Genomic DNA, 20,419 nt, shown 5'->3' with positions numbered 1-20,419 from the left:
AAAAAGACAAGACGACTATGATGAGCCGCGCTAAGGTGAATCTGGTCAGAGTTCAGCTTCATATACGCAGAAGGATTACCAGTTTGGCAATAAAGCAAATGAAACATGGCTGCAGATGAAGATTGCTGAAGGGTTAAACCTGCAGCTCTGACACGAAAGCAGGCTTCTGGGCAGTCTGGCTTCCTCGGGATTCAGAGTGACCAAGAGGGAGATTAGTCTGGATTAAAGCAAAAAAAAAAAAGGTTGATGCTTGATGTTAGGATGAGGGAAGGATCAGATAAACGGCATGGTAACCATCATTACGTCATCTGATTCTTCCTTCTCCATTAACATAAACAAAATGTACATAAACGCGATAATAAAAATGATTAAATCAAACATGAGTTTTAAAATATCCCAATAAGAGTTTTTTTTTTTTTTGGTAATATCAATGTTTGTGTTCTGTCTGTTTAGTGGGATTCACAGATATGTTTTAGGTTCAGCCTGTTCACCGAGAGAACTGTTTTATTCCAGTTAATTGGCACTATAAGCCCCCTGCACCCCATCTGTCCGCCGGTTTCAGGCTCAGCACAGTTCGTCACTCTGCTTTAACATCTGTCCACATGTCTGCCGAGTCCACATGGGAACGTACAGAGCGTCCCTGTCCACTTTCCAAATTTCCAACTAGGCATTTAATCTCCACTGGAAAGGATTTGGAGCTTTCTGACAAAGTATTAGAAGATAAAGCCCCAGAATCCTCTGAACCCAGGTCAGCGGTGGAAGTAAAGACCCTGTTTATGCAGTGATATACCAGGAAAAATTGGATAATTAGATTATGGAGCTTTCATTTTATTTAATTTTTAAAAATCTTTTTTTGGTTTTGATTTTAAGCATTTTCCCCCAATGGACTTAATTCTGTTATGCAAGAGGTATGATATGTCATTTTTTACATTTTGTACAGTACAGTATTTGCTCAATCGTAAAATATTTCTGCTCACATGATGTTTTAGACTTACAAATCCCTTATTTTGGGAAAAATCCATAAAATGATATAACCAATATGCAGGGCCGGTCCAAGCCCAATCAGATTTTCATTTGGGGCCCCCCATTACCAACATGTCAACAATAGATGCTTTATTATCCCAAATCTATGTGTAACGGACCTTCAGCTTTGTTTGTAACTATCTTACATCATGCCAGTGTTGTTATGGCTTTTTTATTTTAACCTTAGAAGAGAAGTAAACAAAAAAAAAGGATTTTAAAATGCAGAGTGGTAGACAAGTATCATATTATTTTAATTATTTGAAAGCAAAATCAGATGATAAACATTAATTTACAGTAAACCAGTTAGCAAGACTGATATCTCAGGTAAGCTTCATTTATAGTAAAATCTAATTTAAATCTAATATTCTAGGTTTGAGACATATTTTATGTTTCTGTTTAGTTTTGCTTTTCAATATGCAGGGCCAGTCCAACTCTTTTTGGGGTCCTAAGCAGATTTTAATTTGGGCCCACCCCCATTACCAACATATCAACAACAGATGCTTTATCTATGTGTGTAGCATACTTACTATAATTAGCTTTGTGTGTAATTAGCTTACATCAGGATAGTTTTGTTATGGCTTTCGATTTTAACTTTACAGGAGCAGCAAACAAAAACAGATTTTCATTGGGGCCCCAATGTTACCAACATGTCAACAACAGATGCTTTATCATTCCAAATGTACCTTTAGCGTTGTTTGTAGTTAGCTATCATTATGCCAGTGTTGCTGTGGAATTTGATTTTAACTTTACCAAGGAATTGGTCTCTAAATGTTGGTATTAAACAATATTTATCCATTGTATAGAGCCCCATGTTGTGGTTTAAGACAGTAATAATTACACAATAAGGCAGTTTTTAATTAGTAATGCCTTTATTTCCAAAATAATCTATTTCATTAAACCAATCTGAAATAACTTACAGTTTGCATACAAAACAATATATTTTCTGCTGTTCAATTCAATACATTCATTAAATTGTCAATGTTAGTTTGCATAGAATCCTTAATGAGAAAAGTTGGTATGGTTTTATTTTCAGTGCTGAATTAACTGGAGTGCTGAAGGTTCAGCTTCGGAGAAAGACGCCGCCTGTGCAGGATCATCGTAAAAGGTGCAATAGAAATCTTGTTGCATTCTCACTGGCCGGACATCATTCTGACAAACTCTACAAGAAAACAGCAAAAAGAGGTTTCATTATTTTACATGTAAAGCTCTGCATGGATCACATTTACCCAAAATGGAGTCATGCTTATGTACCTTCAAAATCTACTGTCCCGTCTCCGTTATCATCCGCCTCTTTCACTATGGCGTCGATCTCTCTGCGGTTCATGTGCTCTCCCATCAGCTTGTTCATGGCCGCCCGCAGCTCCTCCGTCGTGATCTCTCCGTCTCCGTCCATGTCGAACTAGCCGAGGGGAAAAGAGGAACAAAAAGCAAAAAAACTCAGAGAGTTGTTCAGAATAACTCCTGGTAATTTCTACAGAGGAGGATTAGGGACAGTGGAAAAAATTACTTTTAGAAAAAGTCACAGTTCTGAGATCAAAGTCAAAGTTTAGGCGAAAAAATAATAATATCATTAATATCAGAATTCCAAGAATAAAGTCAGAATTGTGAGATTAAGGTCAAACGTCTGACAAAAAAAAAAAATCTGAATTTAGAGGAAAAATGTCATAATTTTGAGGTCGAAGTCGGAATTCCAAGAAACAGTCAAAATTCTGCAACTAAAGTCAGAATTCTGAGAAAAAAGTCAGAATTCTGAGATTATAGTCAGAATTTTGATATTAAAGTCAGAAATCTGGAAAAAAAAATAAAGTCAGAATTTTGATATTAAAGTCAGAATTATTTCTGTGTTTTTCAGTGTCCCTAACCCTCCTGGGTAAATCTCTGCCGGTTTCACCTCTTTGAAAGCGTCTTTGAGCTCCTTCACGCCGATCATCCCAGCCGTCTCTGCCAGGAGCTTCGGAGCCATCAGTTCTACAAAGTCCTCAAAGTCGACACTGCCGCCAACTGCAGAGGAAATGGGTTCTGTTTTTCAGCAAGTACTTCTTCAGTCTTTTGCATTTCATTACACACTCCCTAGCTTCACGCTGAAATTTAGAGGGAACTCCAGTGTTGCCAGGTTGGGCTGCTTTTAAACACAATGCACTGGAACGAAAGGCTGTGGGCAGTTCGTTAAAATCTGGGCTGATTCTTACGATATTTGACAGGTTTTTAGAAAGTTTTCAGTGGAAAATCTTTTGAAAATAGCTGTTATTGTGTAGCAGAAAACACAGACAAATTAATGAAAGACTGCAATTATTAGTTAATTCATTTTGAAATGTCTAGAATCTTTTAAATGTGACATCATTAATGATTAGTCATTGGTTAATCAAGTATCACTATGTAGAAGTACAGTAAAACAGAATTTCCAGAGCAACTTCATATCGCTACAAAAAACACAAATCTTATCAAGTTCAAAGAGTCGAGTCCATTACAGTCCCAAATGGATCTGGTTCTAATCAGAGGACAACCAAAAACATTGCAAGTCTATAAATGAATTCAGGGTCTTATATGTAAATATATATACAGAGTTGGGTAACAAATTACATTTACTCAATTACATTTACTTGGGTAACTTTTTTGAAAATGGAGTATTTTTACTATGCTGTAGATTTCATTATGACGTATATCTACTCCTACTTGAGTAAAGATTCTGGATTCTTTATCTTCATTGAGTTAAAAACAGAAAATAAATTTAATTAAAAATTCACCAGACTCAGACACACACCTGCAGTTTTTGTTGAAGTTTCATAAGTTTGTTATCGAAAGAAACTGATTTGGGAAAAAAAAAATTGCTTAAATTTGTTATCTTTTGTTACTTATAAGAATTATTGTCATTAAAAATACCTAGATTTCCATTCAACTTTAGAATTTGCTCCATCTGATGATGTAATTTTTAAATATTAAATGATTGATAATTTGATTAGTTACTCAGTACTTGAGTAGAGTTTTTACCAAATACTTTTGTACTCAAGTAATTTCTTGGAAGGCTACTTTTTACTTTTACTTCAGTAAAAATTTGTTGAAGTACTACTACTCTTACTTGAGTAAAATTTTTGGTAATATATATAAAAACTCCGCTCTGGTTGCTAGGTAACGTTGCTGGGCTCAGCTGCGGTTGCTAGGTAACGGGGCATGGAATGTGACTTAACAATCCATGTTGTATTTATGCATTAGAGAGAGGAAGATTAGGGCCAATGAAAAAAAGAGAAAATTCTGAGTTTAACCTCAGAATTCTGATATAAAAGTCATAATTATTTTTTTCTCAGTGGCTCTAATCCTCTTCGACACATTAGATGTTGAGATTTCAGCTGTTTTTTGTTTTTTTTGGAGTTGGGCAGGTCTTGCGTTGTGTTCGGGCTGTAAACTGTCAGATCTGGCAACCCTGTGGGACTCACGGTTCATGTTGATGTTCTGGCCGAGTTCAATCAGCTCCATTTCGGTGGGCATGTAGCCCATCGTCCTCATCAGGTTCCCCAGGTCTTTGCAGCTGATCAGCCCATCTTTGTCTTTGTCAAACTCGTTGAACGCGTCTCGCAGCTCTGCAGAAATGAATGCACAAAAAGATGTAAATATGAGAAGTGCAGCAAGATTCTGCTGGGACAGTGTAATTTCATTGATTGATTTTTTTTCTTATTTATGCAGTCAGGCATCAAATAATTTGTTTTCCATACCTAAAAAACTGACTTGACTGTAAAGGAACAAGCAGAAGGTTTATATTTATACATCAAATTAAACTAATTTACCCCTTAATAAATGCAACATATAAAAACCCCCAAACATATCACTTCTTATATTTAAATCCTTAAACAGAAACATAAAAGGAAAGAAAACAATACAAAACCAAAACACATTCAACACCCTAACGCTTTTTGTTTAGCTTGTTGTTTGGTAAATTGAATAATATTTAAATTCATATAATGTGTTTTTGTCGCTATACATGTGCTGTAATTCCTGTGAATGAAGGGAAAATTTTGCAGAGACTCTGATGTGTGACATCTCTCTGTAGAGATCTTACAAATGACCTATTACACTTCATAGATTGATGGCCTAAACAAAACATTTTCATTACATTTTTGCACAAAATTATTCTTATGTAATGAGATTTCAGTTTGCCCAATTCTGCCTGTTTTGAGCTGTTTTAGGGTGTCGTGTTACTTTAAATCAAGATAAGCTGCTACTGGCCACGCCCCCAAACTCAACGTTTACACTCACACAAGAGAATGGCTGCAAACAGATGCTCAAATATACAGCTGCACATCTTTGAAAAGCAGTAGTAGAGCCTCCTGCACAACCAACTATAATGCAGCAAGTGGTTTCTGGATGGTGTACAGCTGATGTGCTGGAGCTCTGCTGGGGTTGCTAGGTAACGGGGTTGGGCTTGGATAGTGTTGCTAGGTAACGGCACATGGAATGGGACTTCACAGGCGAGAGGTTTTTGAAACGATTCATTTTCCAGACACCAAAAACAGGAACTTGTTGCCAAAAAACAGCTGAGACCCAAATGAAAACATAAAAATGATCAAAGTGAGAATTTTGGTTAATAAAACACTTTAATTTGAGATTAGCAATCTGGTTTTGGAACCAGAGATTGGGATGAAAGTATCTGGTCTAGGACCAGGTTTTTTTTTTAATAATTTGATGTTAATATTGTAATATTTACCAGTATCTATGTTTTCTTTGACATTCCTAAAAATATCTGCTCTTAAAACAAGTTGTGAGAAAGCAGATGAGAGAAAAACTTTCAGCAGACAACAGGAAGGCTGAAAAAAGTACAACAAAGTGTTTTTAACCTTTGTCTGTGTTGGAGCTTGCTGAATTTAAAAATGTTGTCAACTTTTGAAAATTCGGAAAGAGTTAACTTTTGTGATTTCTAAAGACATTTTAAAATGTCAACTCTCAAATAATTTAGTTTTAGTTTCATTAAATAATATTTTGGATGAGGAGCTCAGATCTTCCAATATCATAGTTCCTAAAGAGTTATTGAGTTTTATAAAAACTAGAAATCTGAAGAGGTGGACAGAGCAACCAATAAATGTATTCAAGTAAAAGTAGCTCTACTTTAACATATTTTTATTTTTAAGAAATTACTCAAGTAAAAGTAAAAATGAATTTGGTAAAAAGGCAATTTAAGATTTTAAAAATTACATCAATGTTAGTTTATGTGGAAATTTTTATGTTTTAATGACAAAAATGAAAATAATTTACATAAATAACATAATTACAAAATAGCAAAATGAGGCAAAATCTACATTTTTCAATCTAAAATTTAAAACACTTTAGCATAAACTGCAGGTGTGTGTCAGGTGAATTTTGGGTTAAAACAAATTAGTTTTTTATTTAGTGAAGTTACTCACAGTTGGTAGAGAATCCAGATATGCTATTCAAGTAAGAGTAGCGATACTTCATAGTAAAAGTTACTCAAGTAATAGTGAGAAGTACAACATTGTAAAAATACTTGAAAAAGTCCAAGTTACTGAGTAAAGAAACTGAGTAAATGTATCTAGTTACTATTCAACTCTTGAGATTGGCTGTAAAATTCAGATTGCTGCATTTCTACAAAAAAATAAACAAAAGAAAAACATGAGGAGTATAAAGTGATGAACTTACCATCAATTTCATCCTCAGCCAGCTGTCTTGACTGCACAAAAACAGAAACAAAATCTAAAATTGGATTCAATATAAAGAAACTTCAGATAACAAAAACTAAATATGCAAATTGATTTAGGAAATCCTGAAAATTTGCTGCTCAGAATTAAAAATAAATCAGTGCAGGAACCAGATTAAAATTAATGGATGTTCTGATGTTGTGGATTTACACATAGATTATGGCCTGAGTCGTCACTGGCATGCGGTTGCAGAAAGCAGACGCAGATTTTCTGTCTCTGTTTAATCCGTCCAGACTGCAGCTGATGTTTGCAAACAATAAACGCCGCAAGAAAGAAATATTCCTCCATACTTACAATGTTTTTCCCTCCTCGCAGGAAAATGCACGCTGCACCAAAGCTCATTTCTGTGAGAGGGATTATGGAATAAAGAGAAAAATGTTAAAACTGATTGAAATACATCATGCACTGCAAAAAAAACTAACTTACAAGTAACTTTTAAGCAAGATATAGGAGCTTCTTTACGTGAATAAGTTTTGAATATTGTAAAAAAAAAAAAGTAACGGTATCTATTTAAATTGTGGCAGATTTGTTCATCTATAATGTGGGAAAAAATGTTGTTTTAAAGAGTGAGCTAGTACTTTTTTCATCAATATTAAGGAATGATTTTGTGAAAACAAGCTCTTATTTCTTGTTAAAAAGTTACTTGTAAGTTAGTTTTGTCTTATCTCAGCTGTTCTACGACATTTTCACTTTAAGCCAGACTAAAAATACTTGGTAAGATTGTGTGTTTTTGCAGTGTAGAAAGTGTCTCACCTTCTGGTGATTTCTGCTCCTCAGTTAAATGCGTCCCACATGAAGCCTCGGCCTGGGTTGACACCTGCAGAGCGGCGGGAGTCTTCCTCTGCTTCCCGCTCTTCCTCCTGGACTGTGAGCCGTCCCTCTTCAGCCAAGACAGCTTTGCCTCTCAGCGTGCAGCGACCCGACCTGGTGTGGCCCGCCTGCTGCTGATGATGATGATGCTCGGGAGTCCGTGTGAGCCGGAGTCCGTGTGAGCCGCGGATGTTTGAATGTGAGGCGGAGTGGGAGGAGTCAGTCAGTGGTGTGTCTGGAGGTCGGCAGCAGCAAACATGATGCTCTGCTTTCTCTGCTTTCTCAGTTTCTTAACATTACTGCAGTCTGAGATGTGAGAAAATATGCAAAAACACAAAATATTACCAAGTATTTCTTGTCTAGTTTCTAGTGCAAATATCTTAGTACACTTGAAATAAGAGAAAACTGACTTACAAGCAGCTTTTTATAGAATAGAATAGAATAGAATAGAGTAGAAGTACTTTATTCATCCCAGCAGGGAAATTACTTCGCAGTTACAGCATAGAGACAAGACACAATAACAATTACCACTGAGTAGTAGTTGTAGGTAAAATAAAATAAAAATTATCAAGATATAGGAGTTTGTTTTAAGTTAATAATTCTTTAATATTAATAGAAAATGTTTGTTATAGGTAACACTATCAGGTAATAACATGGAAATAACATTTAAATTATTTTGTTTCTTTAGTAATGTTAGTAAGATCATCACACTGCAAAAACACAAAATCTTACCAAGTATTTTTGGTTTAGTTTCTACTGCAAATATCAATTTAAATTAGACCAAACTAACTCACAAGTGACTTTTCAGGAAGATATAGGAGCTTGTTTTAAGTCAATAATTCCTTAATATTGATGAAAAAAGTTGTAGTTCAACTAGCAGCATTACCTAGCAACACCTGCCAAGCCCAGCCGTTACCTAGCAACCCAGTTCTAGTTCCATTGGCAGATTATTTCATTTGTAACAAAATATTTTCCCCATGTTATAAGAAAATTATCTGCCAGTGGAACTAGTACTTTATTTATTTATTTACTTTTATCAATATTAAGTAACTATTTACTTAAATCTAGCTCCTATATCGTGAAAAAGTATTTCTGAGTTAGCTTTGTCTTATTTCAAGCGAACTAAGATATTTTCCCTAAAAACTAGACAAAAATACTTGGTAAGATTCGTCCTAAATTTGCAAAGTATATCAGAATTACGCTGCAAAAACACAAAATCTTACCAAGTATTTTTGTCTAACTTCTAGTGCAAATATTTTAGTACACTAGAAACAAGACAAATCTAACTTAAAAGTAACTTTTTAACAAGATACAGGTTTGTTTGTTTCAAGTAAATAATTCTCTGATATCTATTTTAAAAAAGGACAAGTTACCCTGGTAGATTATTTCACTGATAACATGGGGAAAATGCCATAACTATTTTTTTATTTTTAAAACAAAGGACTTTTAGGGGTATTTCTACTACACTGTATTTTTAGTTTTACTTGAGTAATTTTATTATGAAGTATTTCTACTCCTACTTGAGTAAAGTTTCTGGATTCTCCCCCCACTGAATGAAAAAAAAAACTTGCTTTAACCAAAAATTATATTGAGTAGTTACTACCTAACTCTGAACATATGTGAGTTAAGATACTTTTTTATTTTCTTCTTGACAGATATTTTTTTGATTTTTATTTAATTAATTCCTTTTTTATAATATCCCGTTTTAATTAACCTAACGTCAAACCAAAAATCCTCCAACAGATTATGACAGCTGTAAATCCACCATCAAACTAAACTACATAATTACCACAAACACGCTGTTAGGTATTATGTTGATTGTTTAGAGTTTTTACGCATTTGACTAAAATAAGCAACAACTAAAGAAGCTTAAATGTCTAAAGCCTCAGACTTTTCATGCTGCAGCTGATATGTGTCACTATAAATCAACAAAAGCTTATGAGGCTCTTCCTCCTTTCACAGACAATAATGTAAACCAGATCTTGGATGTATTAAAGGGTCACAGGCCCTGACATCTTTTTTTATTTTTTATCCTATTGCGCGGTAATCTGCTGCAGTGTTTATAAGGTTGACTGTTTTTATTCCAGACTCATAACCCTGCAGGGTCAAAGGTCACGTCGTGGAGCGGAGACGTTCACACCCACCTGTCTGAGGTGAATCGGACTCCAAGTCGTCTTCCCTTGTCTGTCTGCTTCTTCTTCTGTTATGTAAATCTGTCTGAAATCTGTTTGCATAAGAAGCTTAATGCGCTCCATCATGCGAACAGGGACTAATAACGGTTTATTATCTTCTTTTTTTTTTTTTTGTGCAGTGGGCCAGTTGAGGAGGTTATGCAAGGCATAATCCGCAGCTGGGAAAGGATGTCTGTGGAAAAGAGGGCTGGAGGTATGTGGGTGAGGAAACGTCTGGGTGGTAAAAGGTTTAGCATGAGCAGAGTTGGGAGTAACCAGTTACATTTACTCAATTAGTTACTTTAGTAATTTCTTTTGAAAAAGAAGTATTTTTACTACCTTGTACAAATTTCTGGATTTTCTACCCACTGAATGAAAAACAAATGTATTTTAACCAAAAATTGACCAGACAGACACACACCTGCAATTTTTGTTAACATTTTATTTATTTTTTATTGAAAGAAACTGATTTGGAAAAAAAATTGCTTTTCCTGATTTTGTTATTTTTGTTACAAACAAAATTCCACTTACTCTGTCTAATTATGTAATTTTTAAATATTAAATGATTGATAATTTGGTCAGTTACTCAGTACTTGAGTAGACTTTTTACTCAAGTAATTTCTTGACCGATTACTTTTTACTTTTACCTGAGTAACTGGATGAGCCCCCAGTTGTTGTAGTTTGTTCATTTTCCCCTTTGTGGACCACCCTGGCCCGTTTACCAGTTTCAGAACCCGACCAGAATCCCTCAGTGTCATTACCTTGAGAAACAATGAGATTTGGGTAGGTATAAAACAGGCTGTTAATGCCGAACAATGATCAAATGTTACAAGCCATGCAAGTCACACAAATGGAGCAGATACAGAGTGACATTCACCGTCCAGCGCTGGTTTTTTAAGTAAAGTCAGCTTGTCAAATGTAAGAGTGTATGACTTGCAACATTTGATAATTTTGACATGAAAGCCTGTTGTTTACTTAATTAAATCTCATTTTTAAGGACACTGGGGTTTTGGTCAGGTCTCGAAACAGAGCTGGGTGGTAAGGTCTTAATCAGCTGCTCCCTGAAAAATGTTGCCAAACATCACAGTATCCAAAACTAACTAGTGGGCTAGTTAATGTAACTAAACTAACTAGTAAATGTAACTAAATGAGTTACATTTACTCATTTAGTTACTTGAGTAAATGTAACTAGTTTACTCAAGTAACACTTCAGAAAAGACACAACTACGATGATTTAATTTAAAAAACAATTTCTTTAGAGTCATATGACATGTCTCAATTCAACATGTGAATTTCACATTTAAATAAATGATTATTTTAAATAAGTGGTGATAAATCAGTGCAGCTCCATTCGCAATTCCCACAGAGCATACAGGTACTTGCTGTTGTTTTCATCACAGTCCAGAGCTTTCTCATAAAGCTCTGCAGCTTTGTTCTTGTCTCCTTCAGCTTTGGCCACTTGAGCCAAAACAGAATAAGCCAAGCTGTCATCCTTGTCTTCAGAAAGGCGACTTTCTGCAATCTGCTTCAGCTTCTGCAGGAAAAGGTCATGAAAATATCAACTCATTGTGCAGAAGCAAAGGAAGACTCAAAGATGAGCTTTAATTAAGAATGGTTAAACTCTTGTGCTAGGAAATCCTTCTGAAAGTGAATGAATATTTGAAAGTCAATTCTCTAGCTGCTTTTCTAAACAGACTGAATCTGGATGCGTTTCATCCAGTGGGCGGCGCCGGTTTCTACGATCACTAGTAGCCACACAGACAGACTTTCATTCTATTGGCTGAGAGGTTGCCAGGCGACGGTGCGTTTTTGTTCCAGAAGCAAGCAGAAAATGTTTCGTAAGCGAGCCGATAGTCCGAGCAGAGACTAAGTCTGAGCGCGAGGAGAAGATTTGAGGACAAGAGTTACAACTTTTCAGAACAAAAGACATGAAATCCTGCTTTCAGACTGAAAGTGTGTGCTCTTGGATTATGGCAGAAAAATTCCCCCATACTTTTAACTGGATCGTATTTTTCCAAACTTTTATTTGAAATTTGAAAATATCACTTGTTAATTATGTGTTATTGGAAGATTGATGCTTGAATACCGACTATAAAGTCTTAAAAATGCAAACATAAAAAAAACTAAAATAAATTAGCTTGGTGGGACCCAAGTAAAGCCTGGTGGCCCGCCAGGCTTATAATACACTGGGGGAAACCCTGTATTTGATTATCTGAAGGACTTTAGCTTGTCAGCTGGCAATGGAGAGGCTGCTTTAATGTATTTTTAAACTGAACTGCATCCGAAATCCTCAATAAGGAACTGCTACCCGTCATCATACCCAGAGCAGAACGTACTGGGTTGATACGTTCAGGTACAGGTCTATGTTAGAGTTAGCAATTATATGTTCTAATGCAGATCTGCAGTGTTCTGGTTTACCTGAAGTGTCCCGGAAAGCTCATGTTCAGAACTTAGACCAACCTATGTTCTTCAAACTTTCCAGACATCTGATCTTGTTCAGAAGCTTTGATGGAAATTTGCTTTCTTAGTGATGTTTGTAGCACCAGATGCTCACCTGAATACACTGCTTCCATTCCCATGTGTTTTGTACCAGTTGTAGACCCTGAGGATTTACAGGAGTCAAAGAGGCATTACAAACCAGTCAGAGTTATAACAAGAGTTTGAAAGGATTCACAGGGAACTCAGACAGGAAGTGAAGAGGAGGGGAGTCAGAAAAGGGTCACAAATGAGTCAAAGATGAGCTGAGAGAGGAGCTCATTTTAAGGTTTTGATAGTGACGTAATTTTAATTTACAGCACGTAATTTACGGTCAGCTTTGCACCACCTCCTAACATCAGGCAGAAGAAACCAACTGGAACAGCTTCAGCTCAGAACTGACCTCTGTGTAGTGAGTAATTGCTTCATCCTGCTTCTTGGTGTGATAGAGATGAAATTCAGCGTATCGCTGGTGAATAAGCTGACGATCGTGAACAGGCAGACTATCGAGTTTGTCTGATGACTTCTTGAAGCAATGCTGGAACATTTCCTCAGCCCTGATAGACAGAGAATAAAGAGATCCACATATCGGTAAAGACTGAGGCACATATTGTGTAGCTTTGTGTTTATCTCACCTGCTGAGGTCTTTCTCTTCTCCATACATTAGAGCCAGGTCTAGCCGTGCAAACCAAAAGGAAGGTCTAATCTTCACTGCCTTTTCCAGGTAAAGAATGCACTGACGTCGTAACTGTTCCACCTCTGTTGGAGGGCAGAACATCAGTAATAGGCCATGAATTTAAAAAACACACTCACACAGATCTTTACTTTGAACTCATGAATACTTTGCTTATCGAAATGCTGTGATTTCTGCTCATTAATCTTCTTCCTTTTGTAGCACAGGCCCAGCTGATGGTAGATGAATGCTGATGTGTTGCTCCTCTCCAGCGCTCGCTCCAGCAGCACAATTGACTGTTCAATATCTCCCTGTAGTAGACGGGAGAGATGGACTGTCTGAATGAGCTTTTTATTTATTTTACACACCATGAAAACTTGAAGTGTGTGGGGAAATTTTTCAATTTAAAAGCAGGACTTCATGTCTTTCTTCTCAAAACTTGTAATGCTTGTACTCAAAACTTCTGCTCTCTTTCAAACGTTCACAGCGATTTTTCAAACCTTTCTCCTTGTGCTCAAAACGTGTCTCTGCCCGGATCAAATCTCCGCTTGCCAGTCATTTTGTGCTCAAGCTTGGAACCAAAATGCTTAGGCTTACCGCATCTCCCACTGCTCTCTGATTTCTGGGCCATTTGGTGTTTATTACCACCCTGCCATTGTCTGTCGTCCATTTCTTCCTATCTGTGGGCCGCTGTGGCGACTAGGGCTGTAACGATTCCTCGAATGAGTTGAGTACCTCAATTATTTAAATTCCTCAAGGAAAATGTATCTGCCTCGAAGCTTCGTTAAATTATGTTTTATTATTCACAACTGCACTCAAAAGTTTGACTAGGGAGTGCAGATGCACTGTTGTTATAAGAGCAGTCTGCCACACCAACCTGGTAACGGAGGTATTTGCTGATGTAGCGCATTGCATGAGGGTTATCTGGGGCAACTTTCAGTGTCTTCTCCACAAGACTTTTAGCCTCTTCATATTTTTTCTCGACACCCAACTTCACAGCCAGCATGGACAGCAGAACCCCGTCATCAGGGCTGAGCTCCAGGGCTCGCCGAAGCTGTGTGATGGCAGCAGAGTCCGTGGCTTTCTCAGATGCTTCTGGAGTATTCTACAAGCAGATCAGTTTGAAGGTTACACTCATATTTCACATGGATAATAAAATGAAAGATCCTCAAATGTAGGTCCCAGCTAATACGGCCTTAAAACAGTCAGCATTTTGGTTCAACCACTAACCCTTTCTGTTCGGAAGAGGGCAATGGCATAACCGGCGTTCCACTCACTGTCATCTTTCTGGACCTCCAGGGCCCGTTCGAAACACTTAATAGCTTTGGGGTAGTGAGACTTAGATAACTTGAGGTAGGTCCAGGCTTTCTCCCCATACACCTCTGGATGGAGAACCTCGGAGGAGCTGTTGGGATATTTTTTCTGCGGAGACAGAAGAAGCAATGAAAATTCAAGGTTTCCAGCTGCAGATGAACTCAGCAGCAACAACCAGGGATCTCATACAGTTTGTGTATACACAACATATTTTACACACAACTTGAAATGTACAAAAATGATTGTTGTGTGAAAGTGTGCAGTCTTCCATGCAAACCTTTGACCTATTGTGACCATGTGTGTCAGCAGGGCAAACTTATTTAGTCGACAATAACAACCTACATAGCACCAACAGAAATACATTGATTCCATCCAGTGTTATTTAATTCAATTGCATCAAACCTGATGCTTTTAAAAACTATTTTTATCACATTTTGTATAAAACAGAATCCACTTTAGCACAATATTGTTAACTGCAAATGTCAAACATCTCTCAAAACTGCTTCCTGGAAGGTTGAGGTACAGCAGTGGTTCCCAAAGTGTGGGGGGGCGCAGTGCCATTGCAGGGGGGGCGCGGGAAGCAGTATGGATGAATAAAGACAAAAAAACCAGTTGCACAAAAGTGTTTCACTGTAAAGATGGTTTGTAGTTTGTTTTGTTGCAACCTGAAGTGTGAAATAAACTTCAGTGGAGTTTGAAAACAAAATGTGTGTTTAGGTTTATGTCTGGTTGAACGATGTGTGTGCCCAGTTGATTTTTTTTTTTCTTTTTTGGGGGGGATTTTATTATAATCCATAGGGAGGCCCAGAAAATCTTTGGGAACTACTGGGTTACAGCCAGACTTTTAAGATATGCTGTTGAACCTGCATTGTACAGGCCAGAAGGCTGTTTGTAGATTCACCAGTGCTGAGCTGCAATGTCCGTACGAGGCTGCTTGCAGCTTTAAATAGGGTTCTGAGCCACGGAAGCAAGCGGACAGCCAATTCTAGGCAAAACTGCAAGTCCCATTGTCAAAATTGATCAAAACAGTCCAACAGATAAGCCACTGTGCAAAAGTTTTTGGTCTTCAATATTTCTCACCATAGAGCCACAAACATTGCATTTGTCAAAGCCAATCTTACCCCCTGGATAATGTCTGATAAAACCAAGCACAATATACTCTATGCAAGAAGCAAAAAAAAAAGTTAGAGTGGTGGATTTTTGAATTTTTGCCCTACTAGAACTTAATAACTAATTAAACATCGCATTGCACGTAGCTGCACAATTCAAAGGGCTATGCGTTTGAAACTGTAAAATATTTCCTTAGTATAGCCAACTGCAAACACGATATCGATCATGTCTAATTAGTTTTTGTCCACCACTCGGTGGCGCTGTAAAATTGTGAAATTTGTTGCACAAAAACCTCAAAAATCACCTGACCTCAAAATCTTAACAAAAATCACACTTTGAATTGATCTCAACATTTCACACTCTCCATGTATGGCCATATCTTCATATGCCTCTCTTTTTTTCTAACGTTTGACTTTAACACAAAAATCTGTCTTTAGTTGAACACATTTTGTTATTCTTCAAGATTTGGTGAGTACCAGGGCGTCTTTGTTTGAATAACACCAAACCAAACTTTCACACTGAGTGCTCTTAATGTTTAATGTTGCTTTTTGTATTTATACTTCAATAGAACAGCATGAAAAAGGAGACTGAGGCAACATTTCTGGACCGGACTCAGAACCAGTCTGATCCAGAACATTACTTCTGCTGCTCATCTCAATGGGACAGAGAGTTATGCCAGGCCTGAGCAGGGTGGGGGAGTGTATACTGCTGTCATGGGGATGACATACCAAGATGTCCTGGGCTCTTTGGTAGTAGGTCTGGGACTTTGTGAAGTTCCCCGTGTGGTAATTCAGCCAGGCCAGATCTCCATAGGTCACGATAAGCCGCCTTTCACTGTCCTCTCCATAGACCTCCTCGGTCGTCTGCTGTGATTTGAGGAGTTGTTTCAAGGCCTCATCTGGCCGGTTCTGAAGGTATCTGAAAACAAACGGTGTGATCAAAAAAGTATATATTTAGGGTCTATTTAAAGAAAGTTTCTGGCCCATTGCTGTGATTCTGCAAGAGGAACAAAGAAAACCAAGAAAATCCCAATCTGACAGAATTTACTTGACTAAGTATTTCTGTGTAATCTTGTAAAACATTCTTAGTCTCAGTGGGATTTTTCTGGTAACATAAAGGTTAATAATAATAATAATAATAATTGTCCATAATTATGAAACTAAATGACATTTACAAACCTACTTAATGATGCTGTGTATAGACTTTGGCCAATATTCCCTCAGCAAAAAAATACTCTAAGTGTTGCCTTGATTCTTTCATGCATGTTTTAAAAATCCTTTAATCTTCCATGCCAAAGCCAGAGCGGACCTAGCAGTTTTCATGCTTCTGAGATTCTGCTTCACATAGCAGCCCTCTCCCATCTCATCCTCACTGAACTCCTTCAGACTAGCCAGCAGCAATTAGCAAACACCTGGTGGCAGAGCCGGCCCAAGTCTCCATGGGCCCAAAGCAAAATTGGGTTTTGGGGCCGTCCATTTCTGCCAATGATTTGGATTGCTCCAGTCAACAGTCAGATGATTAGGTCATCCACACACTTGCTATAAACTTCTTGCATTTCTGACAGTGCTGTTTACGTTACTGTTTACACCTGTTTTAGCGATTTCCTGAATTTTTTGGAGATCGGTGAGCAGCCGACCCTTACATGTGAATCATCTCAACTACCTCAGCAAAGGTTTAAAAAAATATGCCTCTGTCGTCTTCTGCTGTCTCGTGAGAGATATTAACGATAGTCACTCCACTGTTACCAACTTAGTGACTTTCTTGCTATATTTAGTGACATTTCAGACAAAAAAAATTGGTATCTGAATCGGCAGTTCAGGCTTTTTAAAGATCGTAATTAGCAATTGGCCAGAAAACTGCAATCGGTAAGAGACTGAATCTGGAGGAAGACATCTAACATACCTGACGTAAGCCAGAAGGCTGTATGAGAGAGCCACAGCACCGGGACGACCCAGTTCAAGAGTTATGTGCTCTTCCAGTCGAGTGCTCAGGTTGTCAAGTTCCATGTCTTCCTTCTTCAGATCCCAGGTAAAATGACTCTGCAGTTGCTGGAGCCTGGAGAACAGGACACTGCTGCTGCTGTCACTGTGGGCGTGTCAGAGGCAGAGTTAGCACTGATGGTGTTTCGGCACATCTGAACACAGACTGAATTTATTTACTGAGATTAGGTTTGTTCACTTCTACCAGAAAGATTTTGTTTAAGGTGTAGCCTTAAAGTACATCCACAAGTGTTCCTCCAATTAACTAAACTGTGTCAGTTAATCTAGCAGAGGTTTGTCCAAAAAGTTTAATCCAAGTCCAAGTCGTACAGCTCAGCATCCCTGATACTGACCAAACTTTTGGATTAATAAAAGCTATCAAGAATGTCAAGAATAACAAAATGCAAAGAACTTTGAACAGTTTTTCCCACAAGCTACCGAGCGGTCTGAGTAATGCTGTTGGATGAAGGTAATGGTAGCTAAATGATGACTAGCTAACACCAATATATCACGTTAAGCTTGTTACTGATGATATGTTCAGAAGTGGGTAGTACTGGTTACATTCACTTGAGTAACTTTTTTAGGGGAAAAGGTACTTATGTGAGTAGTTTTACTGCACTGTACTCTTTTCGTTTAATTGAGTAATATTATAATTGCTACGCAGATTCATTCTGCATTTAAAGAAATAAACTTCAGAGATTGGAAACATTAGATTCTTAACGTTAGCTTTAATACATGAGCTAATGTTTATGCAAATTTGAACAACTCAACATTTTATACGTGTCACTGTTTACATCCTTAGTGTTTATTTTGCACTAATAAACGTGGTTATTTTATGTGAAAGGTTTGTTTATGTATTTATATTAAAGTAAAACATCGTTTACTGTTCTGGTTTCTCGGCATAACACCTGTTCTCCATCACCTCCGCCCCTGTTAGTGAGAATGAACTGTGGGACTGATCGTTCATCAATTCGTCAGAGATTACGCACAATTATAAATACTAATGCCTGATTCATTTGAGTCTTAATGAAATTAGACCCTAGGAGACACACACACCTCATGATGATGATGAGTTCAGTCTCCAGGACAGACCCTTCACTCCTCTTCAGAAACTGAATTATCTGAAATCAAATTTATGATCGCGCTGGGAACCGTTTCACTGATCGGTCCGACGGAGATTAAACTAATGCTAAAGCTCAATGTTCGCTTCGAAAGAAATGAGAGTGAAAGTAAAGCTCTGGCGGTGCCTCCACTGACGCCCTAAATAAACTGAAACTGAAGCAACATTTGCGGTGATGCCTTCACTGCCAGCTGTGACAGAAATAAACTTTTGATAAAGCTGTAGGGATGCCTTCACTGACTGCTCTGGAATCCAGAGAATTACAGCTGCAGCACATTTGGAATATTTCCATCAGACAGAATCGTCTTTCTGTCCTTGTGATGTTATCTACACCTATTTATTTTAGTTTCAGATGATTTTTCTGTCTTGCTGTATTTTTAAAAATAAAACCTTTGACTTTCATGTGGTGAAATGTTTGAGTTTACTTTTAATGCAATAGTTGCTAGGTAATGGGGCTGGGCTCAGGTGGGGTTGCTAAGTAACAGGGCATCAAATGTGACTTAACTATCCATGTTATATTTATACAGTAGATAGAGGAGGGTTAGGGCCACTAACTTGAGTAAAATTTCTGTATTTTCTACCCACTGAATGAAAAACAAACACGGTTTAACCAAAACATTCACCAGACACAGACACACACCTACAGTTTTTGTTAAAGTTTCACAAGTTTTTTACTGAAAGGAACTGCTTTGGAAAAATTTTCCTTTGCTTGATTTTTTGTTATTTTTGTTACTTATATAAATTATTGTCATTTTCGTCCTTAAAACGGCAAAATTTCCGCTTAACTTTAGAATTTGGTCTGATTATGTAATTTTTAAATATTAAATGATTTATAATTTGATCAGTTACTCAGTACTTGAGTGGACTTTTTCTTGTACGACTACTTTTTACTACAAAAACATATTGAAGTAGTGCTACTTTTACTTGAGTACAATTTACCTGTGATTTTAAGTTTAATTCTTATGAGGGAAGCAGTGACAGGTCAGAAAGGATCGTATCATTGGGTGGATAATGTTTAATCACTTTTAAAAAAACTTATAATCTAAAAAATATTGGAATCTGCTTGGATTTTTTGGTGGAGGTAATCTGGGGCTCACTTGTTTTGTGTGCATATCCTGCATATCCTGTCTGCTGAAATGGAAAAACATGCAGATTACACCTTGTGGATTACATAAACAAGCTCTAATCCAGAGAAGTCATGTGTTATTGCGCTGAGATAATTTCCCATCAAATCAGTCTGACAGATGGGAAAACTCAGCGTCTGTCAATGCGACAGGAATTACCTTTAAATCCCCCTAACTAGTCACAAAGGTAATCCAAAGAGTCATTTACAGGAAATTAATAAGTTGTGACGTTTCTCATTATGCAACAGCATCATGGTATAGCGTCTTTATTCCTTCTGGGTATCGGTTACGTAATAATCTGTTCATCCAAAATACAGGTTTTGAAAAATAGATGGGTGGGAACATCAGGAGCAGCGTAGATATATTTTATTATAATATATTATTTAAATGAATGGTGTGCCATCCAGGCCATTCATCCGCAGAACCAGAACCAACCATGGAGAAGCAGAATTCAGCTTCTATCCACCACAAATCTGGAACAAAATTAAAGAAAACTGCAAAACAGATGAAACACTCAGTTCCTTTTATTCAAGGCTAAAAACCCAGAGGTGCTTTTAAACCATAATAAGTATAACTTTGACCAACGTTTTTGGTCACTTATTTTGGTAAAAAAAACCAAAAGTTACATGGTTACATGTGGTTCTTCTCAAAATGAAATATCTGTTATTCTGTTTGTGCGTTTTGTATGTTTGCACGTTTCTTACGTATTTCTGTTTCAATGTAAAGCACTTTGGCTCTCCTAGTGGTTTTTGAAATGTGCTAAAGAAATTAAGTTGATTGATTTTTAAAAAATGTTTTACAATGTTAAGAACTTTAAACTCGCTGAAATGTGCAATACAAATAAACTTGAACATACTTGAAAAAAATCCAGTAATGTAGTCTCTAAGGGAAACTTACGCCACTGCACATGCAAACAAC

The 20,419-nt window shown here is 37.2% G+C and overlaps 2 protein-coding genes across 2 annotated transcripts; both read right to left on the bottom strand.

The window, feature by feature from the left end:
- Window positions 1-1,873: 1,873 nt before the first annotated feature.
- Window positions 1,874-7,864, bottom strand: cabp5a (calcium binding protein 5a). The gene is made up of 7 exons (XM_028000378.1): window positions 7,479-7,864; window positions 7,020-7,069; window positions 6,667-6,697; window positions 4,455-4,598; window positions 2,915-3,024; window positions 2,275-2,422; window positions 1,874-2,182 (listed from the first exon to the last, which is right to left on the bottom strand). Exons 2-7 carry the CDS (start codon window positions 7,065-7,067, stop codon window positions 2,154-2,156), a joined length of 510 nt encoding a protein of 169 aa, XP_027856179.1. The 5' UTR covers window positions 7,068-7,069; window positions 7,479-7,864; the 3' UTR covers window positions 1,874-2,153.
- A 3,006-nt stretch (window positions 7,865-10,870) lies between these two features.
- Window positions 10,871-18,530, bottom strand: LOC114137603 (interferon-induced protein with tetratricopeptide repeats 5-like). Its single transcript, XM_028006308.1, has 10 exons — window positions 18,314-18,530; window positions 17,181-17,363; window positions 16,007-16,196; window positions 14,085-14,276; window positions 13,732-13,959; window positions 13,024-13,165; window positions 12,817-12,940; window positions 12,585-12,738; window positions 12,261-12,308; window positions 10,871-11,240 (listed from the first exon to the last, which is right to left on the bottom strand). Exons 1-10 carry the CDS (start codon window positions 18,316-18,318, stop codon window positions 11,043-11,045), a joined length of 1,464 nt encoding a protein of 487 aa, XP_027862109.1. The 5' UTR covers window positions 18,319-18,530; the 3' UTR covers window positions 10,871-11,042.
- Between the last annotated feature and the right edge of the window lie 1,889 nt (window positions 18,531-20,419).

This window comes from Xiphophorus couchianus, chromosome 2 (assembly GCF_001444195.1).
Source record: "Xiphophorus couchianus chromosome 2, X_couchianus-1.0, whole genome shotgun sequence".
In the NCBI taxonomy this organism is placed as follows: Eukaryota; Metazoa; Chordata; class Actinopteri; order Cyprinodontiformes; family Poeciliidae; genus Xiphophorus; species Xiphophorus couchianus.
Note: the sequence above shows the minus strand (reverse complement) of the source record. Positions and strands in the feature narration are given on the sequence as shown.

Bases quoted from the DNA above. Each gene is read 5' to 3' on its own strand.
- cabp5a (XM_028000378.1), bottom strand. From the start codon at position 7,067: ATGAGCTTTGGTGCAGCGTGCATTTTCCTGCGAGGAGGGAAAAACATT. The intron at 6,698-7,019 runs GTAAGTATGGAG...GTTTTTGTGCAG, and splicing joins TGCGAGGAGGGAAAAACATT to TCAAGACAGCTGGCTGAGGA. The intron at 3,025-4,454 runs GTGAGTCCCACA...TTTCCTCTGCAG, and splicing joins CCAGAACATCAACATGAACC to TTGGCGGCAGTGTCGACTTT.
- LOC114137603 (XM_028006308.1), bottom strand. The intron at 12,739-12,816 runs GTGAGATAAACA...TCTGTCTATCAG, and splicing joins GAAGAGAAAGACCTCAGCAG to GGCTGAGGAAATGTTCCAGC. The intron at 12,309-12,584 runs GTCAGTTCTGAG...GTAAATCCTCAG, and splicing joins CAATTACTCACTACACAGAG to GGTCTACAACTGGTACAAAA.